The following is a 13,927-nucleotide window of genomic DNA, read 5'->3' as shown; positions in this document are numbered from 1 at the left end:
TCTCATCTGATCTAACCCCCTGACGCATCTGGGTCAATTTCAGCCCACAGCCCCAGGCCTGCCTGAAGCCGGCAGAATTGTTCCTCATACTCTGTCCCCCTGTGCATCCCCCACCGCTTCCTAAGACATTGGTAAAATCATGTTGACCTTTCAACTTGTCTAGCTCTAAGAGTCTTGGATTCAAGCCTCAGCTCTACCACTAATTTGCTGGGTGACCTTGGGCAAGTCCACTGCCCTCTCTGAGCTTCCCGTTTCCTATCTGTGAGGTAGTTCAGCTTGTGCGCAGAGGCTTCAGCGGAGAGGAGGCACAGTCAGCCCTCACTACCAGAGGCTCCTGCAGGCAGTGGAGTGAGGTGCTGCTCTCCTTCTCCCTCCCAGAAGCAGCCAGGATAGAGTCCATGGGCCTGAGCCCAGACCCTCCTCCATTTATTCAGGGAGCAACAGCTTACCGGGCAGCAGGGGCAGAGAAGGAAGGGGTGTGGCAGGCCTGGGCTCCAGCTCAGTGTCCTCTCTCTCTGTCCACAGTAGCACGATACAACCGCACCAGCTACTTCTACCCCACATTCTCAGAGAGCTCGGAGCACAGCCATCTGCTCGTGTCCCCCGTGCTGGTGGCGAGTGCCGTCATAGGTGTGGTCATCATCCTCTCCTGCATCACCATCATTGTGGGCAGCATCCGCAGGGACAGGCAGGCCCGGCTTCAGCGGCACCGCCACCGCCACCACCGCCACCACCACCACCACCATCACCACCACCGGCGTCGACACCGAGAGTACGAGCACGGCTACGGTGAGCTGCTGCCCACCCTGGGGCCCTGGGACCTCATCTGATTGTGATTGCAACACAGGAGGCATCAAGGAGTTGGCAAATCTGCCCTGGGTGAAGCAGGGTGGTCGGGAAAACATCTCAGAAGTCAGGCGGTCAGGAAGAGCTCACAGGTGCCCACCATAATGTTCTCGGTGACATGAGAGGCCCGGGTGACTGCTAAGAGAGAAACTCAGAGTGAGGCTGAAGGTCAGAGGGAGAGTGTGTCACACCTCCCCTGCCACTGTTGGTCCAGGCTGCACCAAGGGCTGGTCCAGCTGGCATCTGGATGGATGGATGGATGGATGGATGGATGGATGGAGAGATGAGTAGATGAATGAAGAGGGGAATGGATGGGTGAGAAGGGAGAAGGACTCATAGGAAAATGGCTGGGTGAGGGGTGAGGTGATGGATAGATGGAGGTTGAGTGGAAGAGTCAGTGGATAGGTGGAGAGATGGATGGGTGGACAGTATGAATGGATAAATGGGTAGATGAAAGGATGGATGAATGAGAAAGTGGAGGAATGGATAGATGGGTGGATTGAGTGTTATGCCTGAGTGGAGGGATGGAAGGGAGGGTTGAGTGGACAAATGGAAAGATAAATAGGTGGGCAGCGGGATGGGTTGATGGGGGTGAATATATGAATAAGTGAATGGGTGAATTTACAGAATGAATGATGAGCGAATAAAACTATCCCTGGTGAGAGTCAGCAGAGTGCAAATAGAACTGATCTGAGGACTTCCCAGTTGTTGGGATCACCCTTAAACAGAGTTGGTGGCTAATTCTTGGGTGACCAGTCCCAAATCTGTGCATGTGGCCAGAATGCCTGAACTTTTTACAGAAAGCAGCCACCTGACTGTGTCACTCCTGGAAGGGGCCAGCTGTCTAAGGCAGCAGGAAACAATTCAATTGCATTCCATTCTCAGACGATTTTCAATGGCAGGAAAAAGCCAGACTCTTCCTTCCCAAATCACCATCCACAGGCCTTCAGGGGCCTCTGCCTAGGTCCAAGGCCACCAGATAGAGAAAAGAAAAGCAGGACCTTGGAGGTGCTTAACAGCAGTAGGCACCCTTCACACTGCAGGGTGAAGTGATGCCAACCTCCTAGGAGCCAGAGCCATGGCCAGACCTGAGGTGTTTCCCCCTCCAAGGCAGGAAAAGCTTGGGGAAAAGAAAGATAGGAAATATTTTTAAAATAGATTGAATTGGATCTGATCAGCCCTGGCCTTTGGGGCCCCTCCTCCCCCTCCCAGACACACCCTGATTAGCCAGGTTTGGGGTATTTCCTGTCCTTTTCCAGAGTTAACTGGTTAAGGAGGGGACTGATGGGTAGCTGGAGTTGGTGAATAGGAGCCTGGTAGTAATGGCCAGTGAGTAAGGAGTGCTTGCTGGGTGCCTGGCGCTGTTTGTGCACATAATCTCACTGCAAAATCCTCACCATAGTCCTAATGAGATGATAAAAGTCCTACCTTTTATCATCATTCCAATTGACAGATCGAAAAGTTGAGGCTGAAGTGATTAAGTAACTGGGCAGGATCACCCAGCCAGCAAGTGGTGGATGCCAGACTTGAGCCCAGGCAGCCTGACCTTGCACCCACAGGCTGCCCGCTGCACAGCACTGCCCAGGAAGGGAGCTGGAGGTGCCGGGGAGACACCCCCGGGAGCCACCCCGTGGGCTCAAGGCAGTGTCCGGCAGACATGTACATGGCCACAGTGGGTGTCACTCAGTCCTGGATGTCGCTCCCCTGGGAAAGCTGTTAGGAGAACCAGAAGAGCAGGAGGCTGGACCTTATTTATGTAAGACACAGAGGGACATCCCAGGATAAGTCGGGACAAGTGGCCACAGTTGAGGTAAGACACAGCAGGCTAGTGGACTGTTCTCACTGTCCAACAATGAGGATCAAAGAGAAAGTTCAGCATGAATAAAACAGATGTGGAAAGCTCAGCCCATCCAGTCTCCGCAAGTCTCCCCAGAAGCCAGGGATTCCCCAAGGAGACAAGCTAGGAGCACTCCCAGGCCAGGACAGGCCTGTCCCACCCCTGCATCACCAACCTGAGCCTGGAGAGTCCAGGGCTCCTGCCCAGAGCATGCCCGTCCCCTGCAAGAGAAACCCAGGACCCCAAGCCCTGGAGGGTGCCGAGCAGACCCAGGATGGTCAGTCTGCCACCTGCCCCTCGCACAGCCTGGCCCTTGCCCAGCTCCTCCCACTCCTCTCCAATCCCCTGTCCATGCTCCTTCCAGCCTCTGCCCTTTGCCTGGGCTCTTCCCTCTGCCCTGACTGCCATTCCCTGGGCTTCTCCAACCGAAAAAAGCCTTCCAGGTCCCGCTCAAAGGCTGCCTCCTTATGGGAGCTTATCTGGCCTCTCCTCGCACCTACCAGGCAGAGGTGGATGGGTGTCCCCCTCCTCTGTACCTCCTCGGCATTTGCACCCATGCCTCCCTCAGTGTCTCAGTCATGGGGTGATTGTGCTGCAGCCATGAGAGCAGGGCCCACACGTGACTCGCCCCCACACAGGCTGGGGCCTGGAGGAAGCACTCCATGGGCAAGGTAGGAGCCACCATATTTTATCCTCAAGGCAAAAGATGTAGTTGCCCCCTTTAAAGACTAGGAAACTAGTCAGGTGCGGTGGCTCATGCCTGTAATCCTAGCACTTTGGGAGGCTGAGGCGGACAGATCATCTGAGGTCAGGAGTTCAAGACCAGCCTGGCCAACATGGCAAAACCTTGTCTCTACTAAAAATACAAAAATTAGCCAGGCATGGTGGCACGTGCCTCTAATCCCAGCTACTCGGGAGGCTGAGGCACAAGAATCGCTTGAACCTGGGAGGCAGAGGTTACAGTGAGCTGAGATCATGCCACTGCACTCCAGCCTGGGTGACAGAGCGAGCCTCTGTCTCAAAAAAATAAAAAATAAATAAAGAATAGGAAACTGGGCTGGGTGCTATGGCTCACACCCGTAATTTCAACACTTTGGGAGGCCAAGGTGGGAGGATCACTTCAGACCAGGAGTTTGAGACCAGCCTGGGCAACACAGCAAGACCCTATCTCTACAAAAAAAATGTAAAAATTATCCAGGTGTGGTGGCACATGCCTGTAGTCCCAGCTACTCAGGAGGCTGAGTCGGGAGGGTCCCTTGAGCCCAGGTCAAGGCTTCAGTGAGCTATGATCTCACCACTGCATGCCAGCCTGGGTGACAGCAGAGAGACCCTGTCTCTAAAAAAATAAGAAAAAAATTAAGACTGGGAAACTGAGGCACAAAGAAGCAACTTGTTCAATTACTTATGTTGGAGCGCACACTAGGGGCCCACAGTAGTTCCCAAGCTGAGAGGGCTGAGGGGTCAGCCTTGGCGCAGAGGAAAGAGATGGGCGTGGGGGCAGGCCAGCCGCTCTGTAGCCTGTGGTGGCCTCGGGACTGGTGCCAATGAATGAGGCCTCGGCTCTGTCCCTGGGGTGGGTGGGATGACTGAGGTCACAGCTCTGCCAAGCGGGGTCAGGCCTTGGCTTCCCCACTGCAGCCTGTGGTGGTGGTGACCCCTGTGGGGTTCCCACCTCCCTGCCCCACTTCTGCTCTCGGCTCCAGCTTTGGCACCTCCTGGGGCCTCGGCAGGGAGCCCAGAGGTGCTGTTGCCCCATACCTTCCCCTGCCTTCTGGAGGGTGCGCAGGGGCTGCTGGGAGCCTTGGGAGGGTGTCAGGTAAGAGGGAAACGCACTGTGAGCAGCTGTGGGAGAACATGAAAGCAGCACCGCCAGGCGCGGTGCCTCACACCTGTAATCCCAGCACTTTGGGAGGCCAAGGTGGGAGGATAGCTTGAGCTCAGGAGTTTGAGGCTGCAGTGAGCTATGATCACACCACTGCACTCCAGCCTGAGCAACAGAGCAAGACCCTGTCTCTAAAAAAATAAAAAATAAATAAAAAATAAATAAAAAAAAGAGGAAGGGGCAGTGCACCAGCCAGCCCCAACCTTTGGCACTGGGCCCTTTCCACCTGTCAGACACACCCACAGCCCCCCAGCTGTGGTGACTGAAGCCCTCCTGGCCTCTCTCCCACCCCTCTGGCTGCAGATTCCTCTCCTCTGTCCCTTTATAGGTCAAGGTCCCTCAGATCCCATGCCTTGGTCCTGGTCCTCTCTCTACACCCACTCCCTGCTCCATCTCATACACCATCCATCATCCTCCCTTGCCTGGCTCCAGCCCTCAGGTCAGCTCCAGAACTGCGTGCCCGGAAGTCCCCTGGACATCACCCCGTGAAGCCCCACAGGCACCTCAGGCTCCAGGTGTCCACAGAGGCCTGATTTCCTACTTCCTGTGCGCATCCTCAGGAAAGTTGCCAAAACTCTCTTTGCCTCAAGCGGGTTGTCTATAAAACTGGTACAGGAGGATCCACCTCAAACAGTTATTGTGAGGACTAAATTAGCACAGCACCTGGCTAATGGATAAATACATGCTCAATAAATGTGAGCTATTTTCATCATCTCTTTCTCCAAGAAAACCTGCTCCCAGGCCACTGCACTAATGTCAGCTGTACCTGCCTCCCAGTCGCCAGCCTGGCACCTCCAAGGCATTCTCCACAAGGCAACCAAAGTGACAGGACTGTGACCACTTCCCAATGGCTCTCCATCGCCCTCAGGACAGAGTTGGCCCTCTGCCTGCCCACAGAGCCTTTCTGTAGTCTAGCCAGACACAGAGAGGAACCACAAATGTTTGAGAATGAGATGGAGGTGGAGGAGGAAGAAGAAGGAGGGAGGGAGGGAGGGAGGAAGGAAAGAAGGAAGGAAGGAAGGAAGGAAGGAAGGAAGGAAGGAAGGAAGGAGAAAAAGAGAAGAAAGAGAGAAAGAAATAAAGAAGAAAAGAGAAGAAAGAAGAGAGAGAGAAAGAGAAAGGAAAAGGAAAAAGAAAAAGGAAAGAAAGAGAAAGAAGAAAGAAAAGAGAGAGAAGAAAAGAAAGAAAAAGAAAATTCTGTAATTCTGTTCTGTCTCAAGCTTTAAGAGAAATCTGGTGGCTGACTCTGTCTCCTGTCACTTCTGCAGGTTTAGAGCAAGTGACTTCACTCTCGGTCTCTTCATCTGGTGGAAGGGGTAACCTCTGCTCTCCTCCCACAGTGGGGTGTGAGGTAGATGAGATCATAGAGATTGAGCACAGCAGGTGCTCATGAGTGCCAGTTCCTCTTCCTCCCTCTCCCAGAGCCTGTCAAGGGGCAGTGAACTTGGAGTGATGTTAAATAATGAACCAAGGTATTGGGGTAAAGAGGAGGTTTCACCTTATGTGAAGTGGGAAGCAGGGCTTCCGGAGTCCTGGACTATTTGGGTCTGTGCTGACAGGGAAGTCAGGAGAGAAGGGAAAAGAAGGGATCTGAGAAGTTCAAATGGGGGTGGAGGGTGCTGTCTCTCAGGAGCTCTGCCCAGCTGGATGTCTCAGGTTTGGGGTCTTAGCACCTCAGGGCAGCCTCAGTTTTCCCAAGATGCTCCACTCTGGGAAGTCCAAGAAAAAGCAGCCCAAGAAGAAACAGTAGATAGCAGTTTGCTTCAGCCCTAACAGCTCTCAGCGCTGCCCACCCAGTCACTCCTCTCAGGTCCAGGAAGCAGCCCTGACTTTCCCCAGGGATCCCTGTGTGACAGGCACACCTGCTGCCCTGCAGGTGGAACCCTCCCTGAACCCAAAAACCCTTCCCTGGCAATGCTGGCTGGTGGGGGGAAGGGGTACCTGGCACCCGAGCCCGGCAGCCCTGGTTCAACTTCCAGCCTCACCTTGTTGCTGTGTGCTGTTGTCTTTTCTTAGTTTCTTCCCTAAGTTCTTCCAAAAATTCTGTCTCTCAGCTGGTGCCCTGAACAGGAGAAACAAATCGCATGTCAGCTCCTTTTTTACAGCATATGTTATTGACTTCATTTCTCCTAGTAGAAAAGTAATGTGTGTTCATTATAGAAAACCTTAAAAATATAGACCATATAAGAAAAGAAATATAAAGAAAGAAATAGGCCAGGCGCAGTGGCTCACGCCTGTAATCCCAACACTTTGAGAGGCTGAGGCGGGCGAATCACGAGGTCAGGAGATCGAGACCATCCTGGCTAACACGGTGAAACCCCATCTCTACTAAAAATACAAAAAATAAGCCGTACGGGCGTGGTGGGGGGCGCCTGTAGTCCCAGCTACTCGGGAGGCTGAGGCAGGAGAATGGCGTGGACCCGGGAGGCGGAGCTTGCAGTGAGCCGACATCATGCCACTGCACTCCAGCCTGGGCAACAGTGAAAGACTCCATCTCAAAAAAAAAAAAAAAAGAAAGAAAAGAAAAAGAAATAAGAGTATGATCCTCTGTCATCTGGACAGGGCCACCATCAACGTGTTTGGAATATTTTCTTCTGAGAGCTTTCTCGGTGTCGGTATATAACCCTGGAATTGGAATTGTACCTGCGGATAGAGTTTCATATCCAGATTTTTCCACTCACTATTATATGAAGAGTGGGAAAAAGAGTTTAGGGGAGTGGGAAGAGCAGTCTTTGGGGTTATACAGACTGCATAAATTCCAACTCCATGCTTCACCACGTATGTGACCCTGAGCATCAGCTTCCTTGTCTATAGAATGGGGATGGCAACTGCGCCACTCACAGCAGAGAAAGGTTATAGCTCCGCCCCTGATGCCAAGCCCCGCCCCCAGAGGGGAGGAGGCACCTGGGAGCCCTGGACTGGGGAGACCTCGTGTCTCAGCCACCCTTGCAGCTCCCACTGTTCCCATCCAGGACTAGACCTATCAGAAACTGGGCTGTAGAGAGCTTAGCAAGGAGGAGCCAAGACACCCAGCTGCCCTCCGGCCCAATCACTCACTGTGTGTTGTCCTCCAGCAAGTCACCGGGCCTCCCGGAACCTCAGCTGTGGAATGAGAGGATTGTGCTCCAGCAGCATTTCCTAAGCAGTGTTACTAGGTCTAAGAAAGGAAGATTCTGAGGTCGAATGCTGGACAGGCACAGTTAAATGTGTTTCTTAGCTGCAGGACTTTTCAGAGCCTTTGATGTACTGGTGCATGGTAAAAAACGCAGAGGAGAATGCAGTGTGGGGAGTTGCCAGACTCATCATAGATGCTCCTTTTTTTCCCCAAGATACCTAAAGGGAATTGAATGTGGTTGGGGTGGGGGAGGGCTGATCCCAGAGTTCTCTGCAGCCCTTGTTCCTTGCTACTCTCCTCCCCATTTTCCATGCCCAGCCCAACTCCACAGCTCAAAGCTCCCTGTTCACACTACACTCTTCTTTCTTATCTCCCTCCTCGGAAAGCTATTCAGTTCCCTCCTCCCGGCCTTCCTCTCTCCCCCTGGTTAAATCCTAGACAAGACTCAGCTGTAGCAGCCCCTCCTCCAGGAAGCCCTCCCTGACTTCCAGACTGGTCAGGCCTGCCTTTACTCCCACAGTCCCAGTAGGACCCAAAGCTCATGATATACTGCCTAGTGCCCAGTTATCCCCAAGGCAGGCTGCCACCACCTTGGGAGCTGGCCAGGACAAGGCCAGCTCTGCTTCCTCTCTGTATCCCCATGCCCAACACGACAATGGCACCCACATTCTGGAGCTGTCACTGATGGCTGAAGGCAGCTGCGCTTGGTGAGGAGAGGAGTGGTCAGGTGGGGAATCAGAGCCTCCATGGCCCCAGGTAGACCTATAGACCCATGAGGACCATCCCTGGATCCTGGTCTGAGGCCCAGGCCGGTGGTCTGTTCCCTGCAGTGTCGGACGGGCACACATACAGCCGCTCAAGCCACAGGATGCGCTATGCCTGCAGCTCCTCAGAGGACTGGCCCCCACCCTTGGACATCAGCTCTGACGGGGACATGGATGCCACGGTGCTCAGGGAGCTGTACCCAGATTCTCCACCAGGGTAAGGAGGCCTCGTGGGGAAGGGGGCATCAGAGGATGGGGCTCTGGACACAAAGACCCCCCAACTCCATCATGGGAAAGAGTGGCACCTCTCCACGTAGTATAAATGCAGAAAACATCTGCTCAGTGGGCATGGCCACCTCCTCCCCACTCCTGACCAAGTAGGTCCCACTGAGGCAGTGTGACTTAGCAGATGTCACCTGGAAGTGCTAGGAAAGGAAGAGACAAGCCCAGCTCCTCAGGTTGCTGAGCAGGCATGCCGGGAATGCGCTTGCAGTTTCAGGGGAGGTTCCGTGGCAGCTGTTCTGAATTCCCTGGGGATCTGCTCCTCCAGGTGTCTCCCTGGAGGTGGCAGGGAAGGCCAGAGAAATATTTGGCTATTTCAGTGGCCTCGGGATCAACTTCCCCCTAGGGAAAAAAAAATGCATTGTGTTTCTATAAATAACACCAGGGACTGGGAGGTAAAGAGGGGACAAGCCCATATGCTGACATCTGATGGCCCCAGGTGCACTTGCTCTGGAAATTCTTTCTTGTATGATCATGAGCAAGTTACTTAATCCCGCTGTGCCTGCTTCTCCATTGTTGAAATGTCCATGTAATAATACCTGCCCCGGCCGGGCGCGGGGACTCACGCCTGTAATCCCAGCACTTTGGGAGGCTGAGGTGGGTGGATCATGAGGTTAGGAGATCGAGACCATCCTGGCTAACACCGTGAAACCCCATCTCTACTAAAAATACAAAAAATTCACCGGGCGTGGTGGTGGGCGCCTGTAGTCCCAGCTACTTGGGAGGCTGAGGCAGGAGAATCGCTTGAACCCGGGAGGCGGAGGTTGCAGTGAGCTGAGATCACACCACTGCACTCCAGACTTGGCGACAGAGCGAGATTTCGTCTCAAAAAAATAATAATAAAATAATAATATCTGCCCCAGAGGATACTCATGAAAATGACACAGAAGTGCCAGTAAAATGCTCAGCAAGGCACTGGCTCTTCCCACCAGTGGTGTCGTTACTATTTCGAGGCCACAGGTGATAAACTATCCATGTTGAGGAGGACGAGGGGAGGGGATCAGGGAGGATGGGCTGACACGGGGAAATCGGCCTTTGTCAAGGGTGTGTGGTGCTTGGGTTGGGAGGAACTGGGACCTTCAGAGATACAGAGGAGGGTGTGACCAGCAGAGGGCACAGATGAGCAAAGGCCCAGAGGCAGGCGAGCACACCTGTGCCACGCTACAGAGGGCACAGTGGGGTTTGACCACCTCTCCCCTTCCCCTGCCCTGGCTTTCCAGTCAGACCCACCTGGGTTTGAGCCCATCCTGGACGCCGCCCAGGTTGATGCTCTCAGGTTGATGCTCTCAGGCATGTCACTGTGGCTCTCAGGGGCTCCATTTCTTTGTTTATGAATAACCGTGCTTCCTGGGTTTTCCTGGGAAGGAAGATACTGTGAGTATCTGGGGATGTCGCTCAGAGTTAGACCTGAGCCCTTGGCTCCTGAGGCCATAGCCTGAGGACACAGGCACCTCCCCCACCCCCAGGAGTCAGTGGTTCTAGCCTGTGTGGGGAAGGGCCAGCTGGGCCCCAGAGACCAGGATCTGGGCCCCAAGGAGGCCGCCTCTGCCCGGTGCAGCTCATCTAAAGGACAGGAACAGGTGGGGCTGCTTCTGATGGAGGTGGAGGAGCACAGATGCCCTGGGGGTGCCTGGGAGCCGACTTCTCCCTGAGTCAGAGCAGAGGGTTGGGTTGGCCTCAGGCACGAGGGGGCGCCCCAGCTGCAGGCCTGCATTGTGGTCAGGCATCCCCAAGGCTGGCTGGGTCCAGTGCCTGGACAGGGTTGGGCAGGCATGAGGCAGGGGTGGGGAGGGATGGGGAGGGGTGGGGAAGGTGGGGGCACGACTAGGAAGACGGGTGATTCCCCCTCCAAACACACACAGACACATACACACAGGCACACACGAACACACACACGCACACACCTGCCGAGACCTCCCAGGCAACAAGGGTCTGGCTGAGCCTGGGGTCTCTGTGGCCTCACCTGCAGCCACTGAGGCAGAGACTGGCCTTAGGGATCAAGACGGGTTCCTCTCAGAGAAGTGGGGGGTCATGGAGCCGGAAGGAGGGAGTTATGCCCTCAGCTCCTGGGGACCCCAGAGACAGTGGCAGTGGGAAGAGAAAGGACAGGTGGAGCTTGTGGCCAGGAGGGCCCTGTGCCTGTGATCATGCCCACAGGAGTGGCTGTGTCCAAACTGCCCTCAGGGCCCTCAAGCAGCCCCCTCCCTGTGGGGAGCTCTTCTCTGGAGGGCCTTGGTTCCTCTCCTGCCAGCCCCCCTCAGGCAGATCACCCATCAGTACTCGAAGAGGGAAAAGGGTCAGGGCCTCCACCATTCCCTGCTAGGAGACCCCTCTAGCCCTGGATGAATGGCCCGTGTCTTCCTCCTTGCCATTCCACCTTCACCCCTGCCCCAGGGGCTCAGGCAGGGGTGGTGCTGCCAGTCCTTTCCGGGGCAATGGGTGCTCTTTTGCTCTGCATCTGTGGGTTCAGAGGGGCCCAGGGGACCCTTTCCTAAACTGAGAAGGGGAACTTTGGAGTGGCTGGAGACCAAGGTGTCTGGTACCCTGAGGTTGGTCCTACCCAGCCTCTGCACACCCAGTGCACTGCGGGGAAATGCTCCCTAGACAGTGGCCACTGCTGTTGCGAGGCTTGCGAGGCACCGCAGACCCAGGCAGCTCAGTGTTCACGCGTTGAGCTCACACTGCACATGAGGGCCGAGTCAGGTCCAGAATCCAGGTCCCAGGGGTTCTGAGGTCCCCCTCTGGAGCTGGAGGGAAGTAATAGGGTTTCACTGGAGCCAGCATGGACAAGGCCCACCCTGGTCCACAGCCACCCTGGTCCACTTGTCACTACAGATAGACCCCCAGGCCTTTGGGAGAGACCCAGCCCTAAGGCCTAGGTGGGGCACTGAGGGAGCCTCTTCTCTCGTAGCTACGAGGAGTGTGTGGGGCCAGGAGCCACTCAGCTGTATGTCCCCACGGACGCACCACCACCCTACTCGCTGACTGATTCCTGCCCCATGCTGGACGGCACCTCCGACTCAGGCAGCGGCCACAGCCCTGGCCAACACCAGCAGGAGCAGAGGACCCCGGTCCAAGGTGGCCTCCACACGGTCTCCATGGACACCCTTCCGCCCTATGAGGCTGTGTGCGGGGCCGGCCCCCCATCAGGCCTGCTGCCACTGCCGGGCCCAGGCCCAGGGCCAAGGGGCTCCCAGGGCTCACCCACCCCAACCCGGGCCTCAGCCTCTGGCCCAGAGAGGATTGTGTGAGGGAACCAGCCGGCCAGGTCCTACTGGTCCCTACGGGCTGAACCGCATTCTTTAGGCACACAAAGGCATGCACACACACACACACACACACACACACAGAGATGCACACGTGACTCATACACACACACAGACCAAACTTGTATACACACAGACATCTACACTGACACACCCCATGTACACACACAGATCTAGACGTGCTCCGCATGTGTGTGAACATGTGCACATACAGGCCAACCACAAACACAAAACCCACCTGCAAAGGTTTCACGGAACGTGGAGCTCTCCTGGCCTCCCGTCCCTCCTCCCGGCCTGTTGGTTGTGCCTCTATAGAGAGCGCTGCGGGGAAAGAGGCGAAGTAGGAAGTGGGACTTTCTCTTCCCTCTCCCGGACCCGTTTGCCCCTACCCTCGCCCAGCAAGCTGCGCCCAAATTCTATTCTGCCTCTGGAAACTGCTGGACCATCCAAGGTCAGCTGCCTGCCCTGACCCCTACCCCAGGGCCAGCTTGTCCTCCTGGGAGGCGGGACAGGCCCCAGTGAGATTCTGTTGTGCGCTGTGCCTATCTCTCGATTCCAGGGCAGATGAGCCACAACATCACCACCCTGCCACTTACAAGGTGGGGGACCCGGGTCTGGGGTCTCAGGCGCAACCTGGAGGCCCTCACAGCCCACTAGGCCCCCTCCCGACCCCAGTACCCTCAGTCAGGTGGTGCTAGTAGAGCTATCTCTGACGCTGCAGGCCCCAGGTAGATGGGCAGGGCCCTCCGTGGGTGTGCAGCGGCGGTTCCCTCATCAGTCCAGCCACTGCCCAGGACTAAGCGTCTTCAAGGAAGATGAGGCCATTGCCCTTCTCCAGGTGGCTTCACCGCAGTGCTGCCTGGGCACCTCTCTGAGACAGAGAAGTGGCCCCTCCCTCAGTCCCTGCCTGGCCGAACACTGTGGCCTGCACATGAATGGGTCAGAGCCAGACCCCGGAGCTGGTGCTGTCCTCCTAGGTGGCCGCTCATAGCTGGGGATGGTGAGTGGCTGTGTTCTGGCCTTGCCCATATGGGTGTTTGCAGGGACAAAATGAAGGGGATATGCTCCCCATAAACACCACCTTGCCACCACAAGAGGACCAGAAGGCTACTTGGCCTTGCTGCCACAGAAGGGGATCTGCAGGCTCAGCCTGGCTGCAGAAAGGCTGGCTCAGTTCTTGACCGGGAAACCCCAGCGATTTCCATCAAAGACCACGCAGGTAACGGAGGTGATTCCTGAAGACCCAGCCCACCGAGGGTGGCAGCCAAGCGTCTTTGAGGAGTGTCCCTGCTAGCATCGCCAGCGGCCATCTCTGCCTCCCTCCCACCTCTTGTCCCCCATCGTTAAAAAACAGCACCCTATCCTGCCTCCCCACATTTCCGTTCCTCCAATGAAGGGCTAAGACGATTTAGTAATCTCTTTCTTAAGCAGAGGAGTGGCAAGGATGGCGATCTTGAATTTTATTTTCTGTAGAGATAGCATTTCTTCTGGTGCGGAGCTGAAAGGAATCCACCCAGAAGTTCTGTAGCATCCTGCGTGCAGCCTCCTGGAGCCCCAGACTCCATCTGGGGGAGGGACTTGTTTACAAGCAGTTCTGACCACCTTAGTGGTGTACTGTTTTCTAGGCAAAAAATATCTGTCTGTTGTACTGTATAGCCTTTAAAATGCACTCCAGGAATGAGACTCTTTTAAGAAACACATCCTGCTTCTGCAACTCCAGAGAATGCTGGGGGAAAAAAAGGGATAAAAATTCCTACCTACTCATCAGTGTTTGAAAGATGGAGCTGAATAGCTTTTCTTGTTCCTGGACTAGGCAATGAATAAGCAACAATGTATCTTTTCTGTGTTCAAAATAAATACATCATATCAATAAAATGTAGCAAGAAGTAACACTTTGAGAGAGTGCATAAGGGTTCTTTTTTTTTTCTTTCTTTT

At 55.0% G+C, this 13,927-nt stretch overlaps 1 protein-coding gene and 1 long non-coding RNA gene across 3 annotated transcripts in view; one reads left to right on the top strand and one right to left on the bottom strand.

The window, feature by feature from the left end:
- The window catches only part of BEAN1 (brain expressed associated with NEDD4 1), a 71,531-nt gene that overhangs the window by 45,004 nt on the left and 12,600 nt on the right, over positions 1 to 13,927 (top strand). The window contains exons 3-5 of one of the 2 annotated variants that reach the window (XM_003263131.4): positions 526 to 789; positions 8,511 to 8,661; positions 11,638 to 13,899. In XM_003263131.4, the coding sequence (XP_003263179.1) occupies positions 526 to 789; positions 8,511 to 8,661; positions 11,638 to 11,977 (755 nt within the window). In that variant the 3' untranslated portion in view covers positions 11,978 to 13,899. Of the gene's footprint in view, positions 1 to 525; positions 790 to 8,510; positions 8,662 to 11,637; positions 13,900 to 13,927 lie in introns of those variants that run through there. The other variant, XM_030795894.1, reaches the window with a different exon arrangement.
- LOC105739354 lies at positions 794 to 9,025 on the bottom strand. Its single transcript, XR_004026373.1, has 4 exons — positions 8,861 to 9,025; positions 7,623 to 7,898; positions 6,551 to 6,627; positions 794 to 984 (listed from the first exon to the last, which is right to left on the bottom strand). It is a non-coding gene; the product is annotated as an uncharacterized LOC105739354 (long non-coding RNA).

Source organism: Nomascus leucogenys, chromosome 2 (assembly GCF_006542625.1).
Source record: "Nomascus leucogenys isolate Asia chromosome 2, Asia_NLE_v1, whole genome shotgun sequence".
In the NCBI taxonomy this organism is placed as follows: Eukaryota; Metazoa; Chordata; class Mammalia; order Primates; family Hylobatidae; genus Nomascus; species Nomascus leucogenys.
This window is presented reverse-complemented; position numbering and strand designations above follow the sequence as displayed.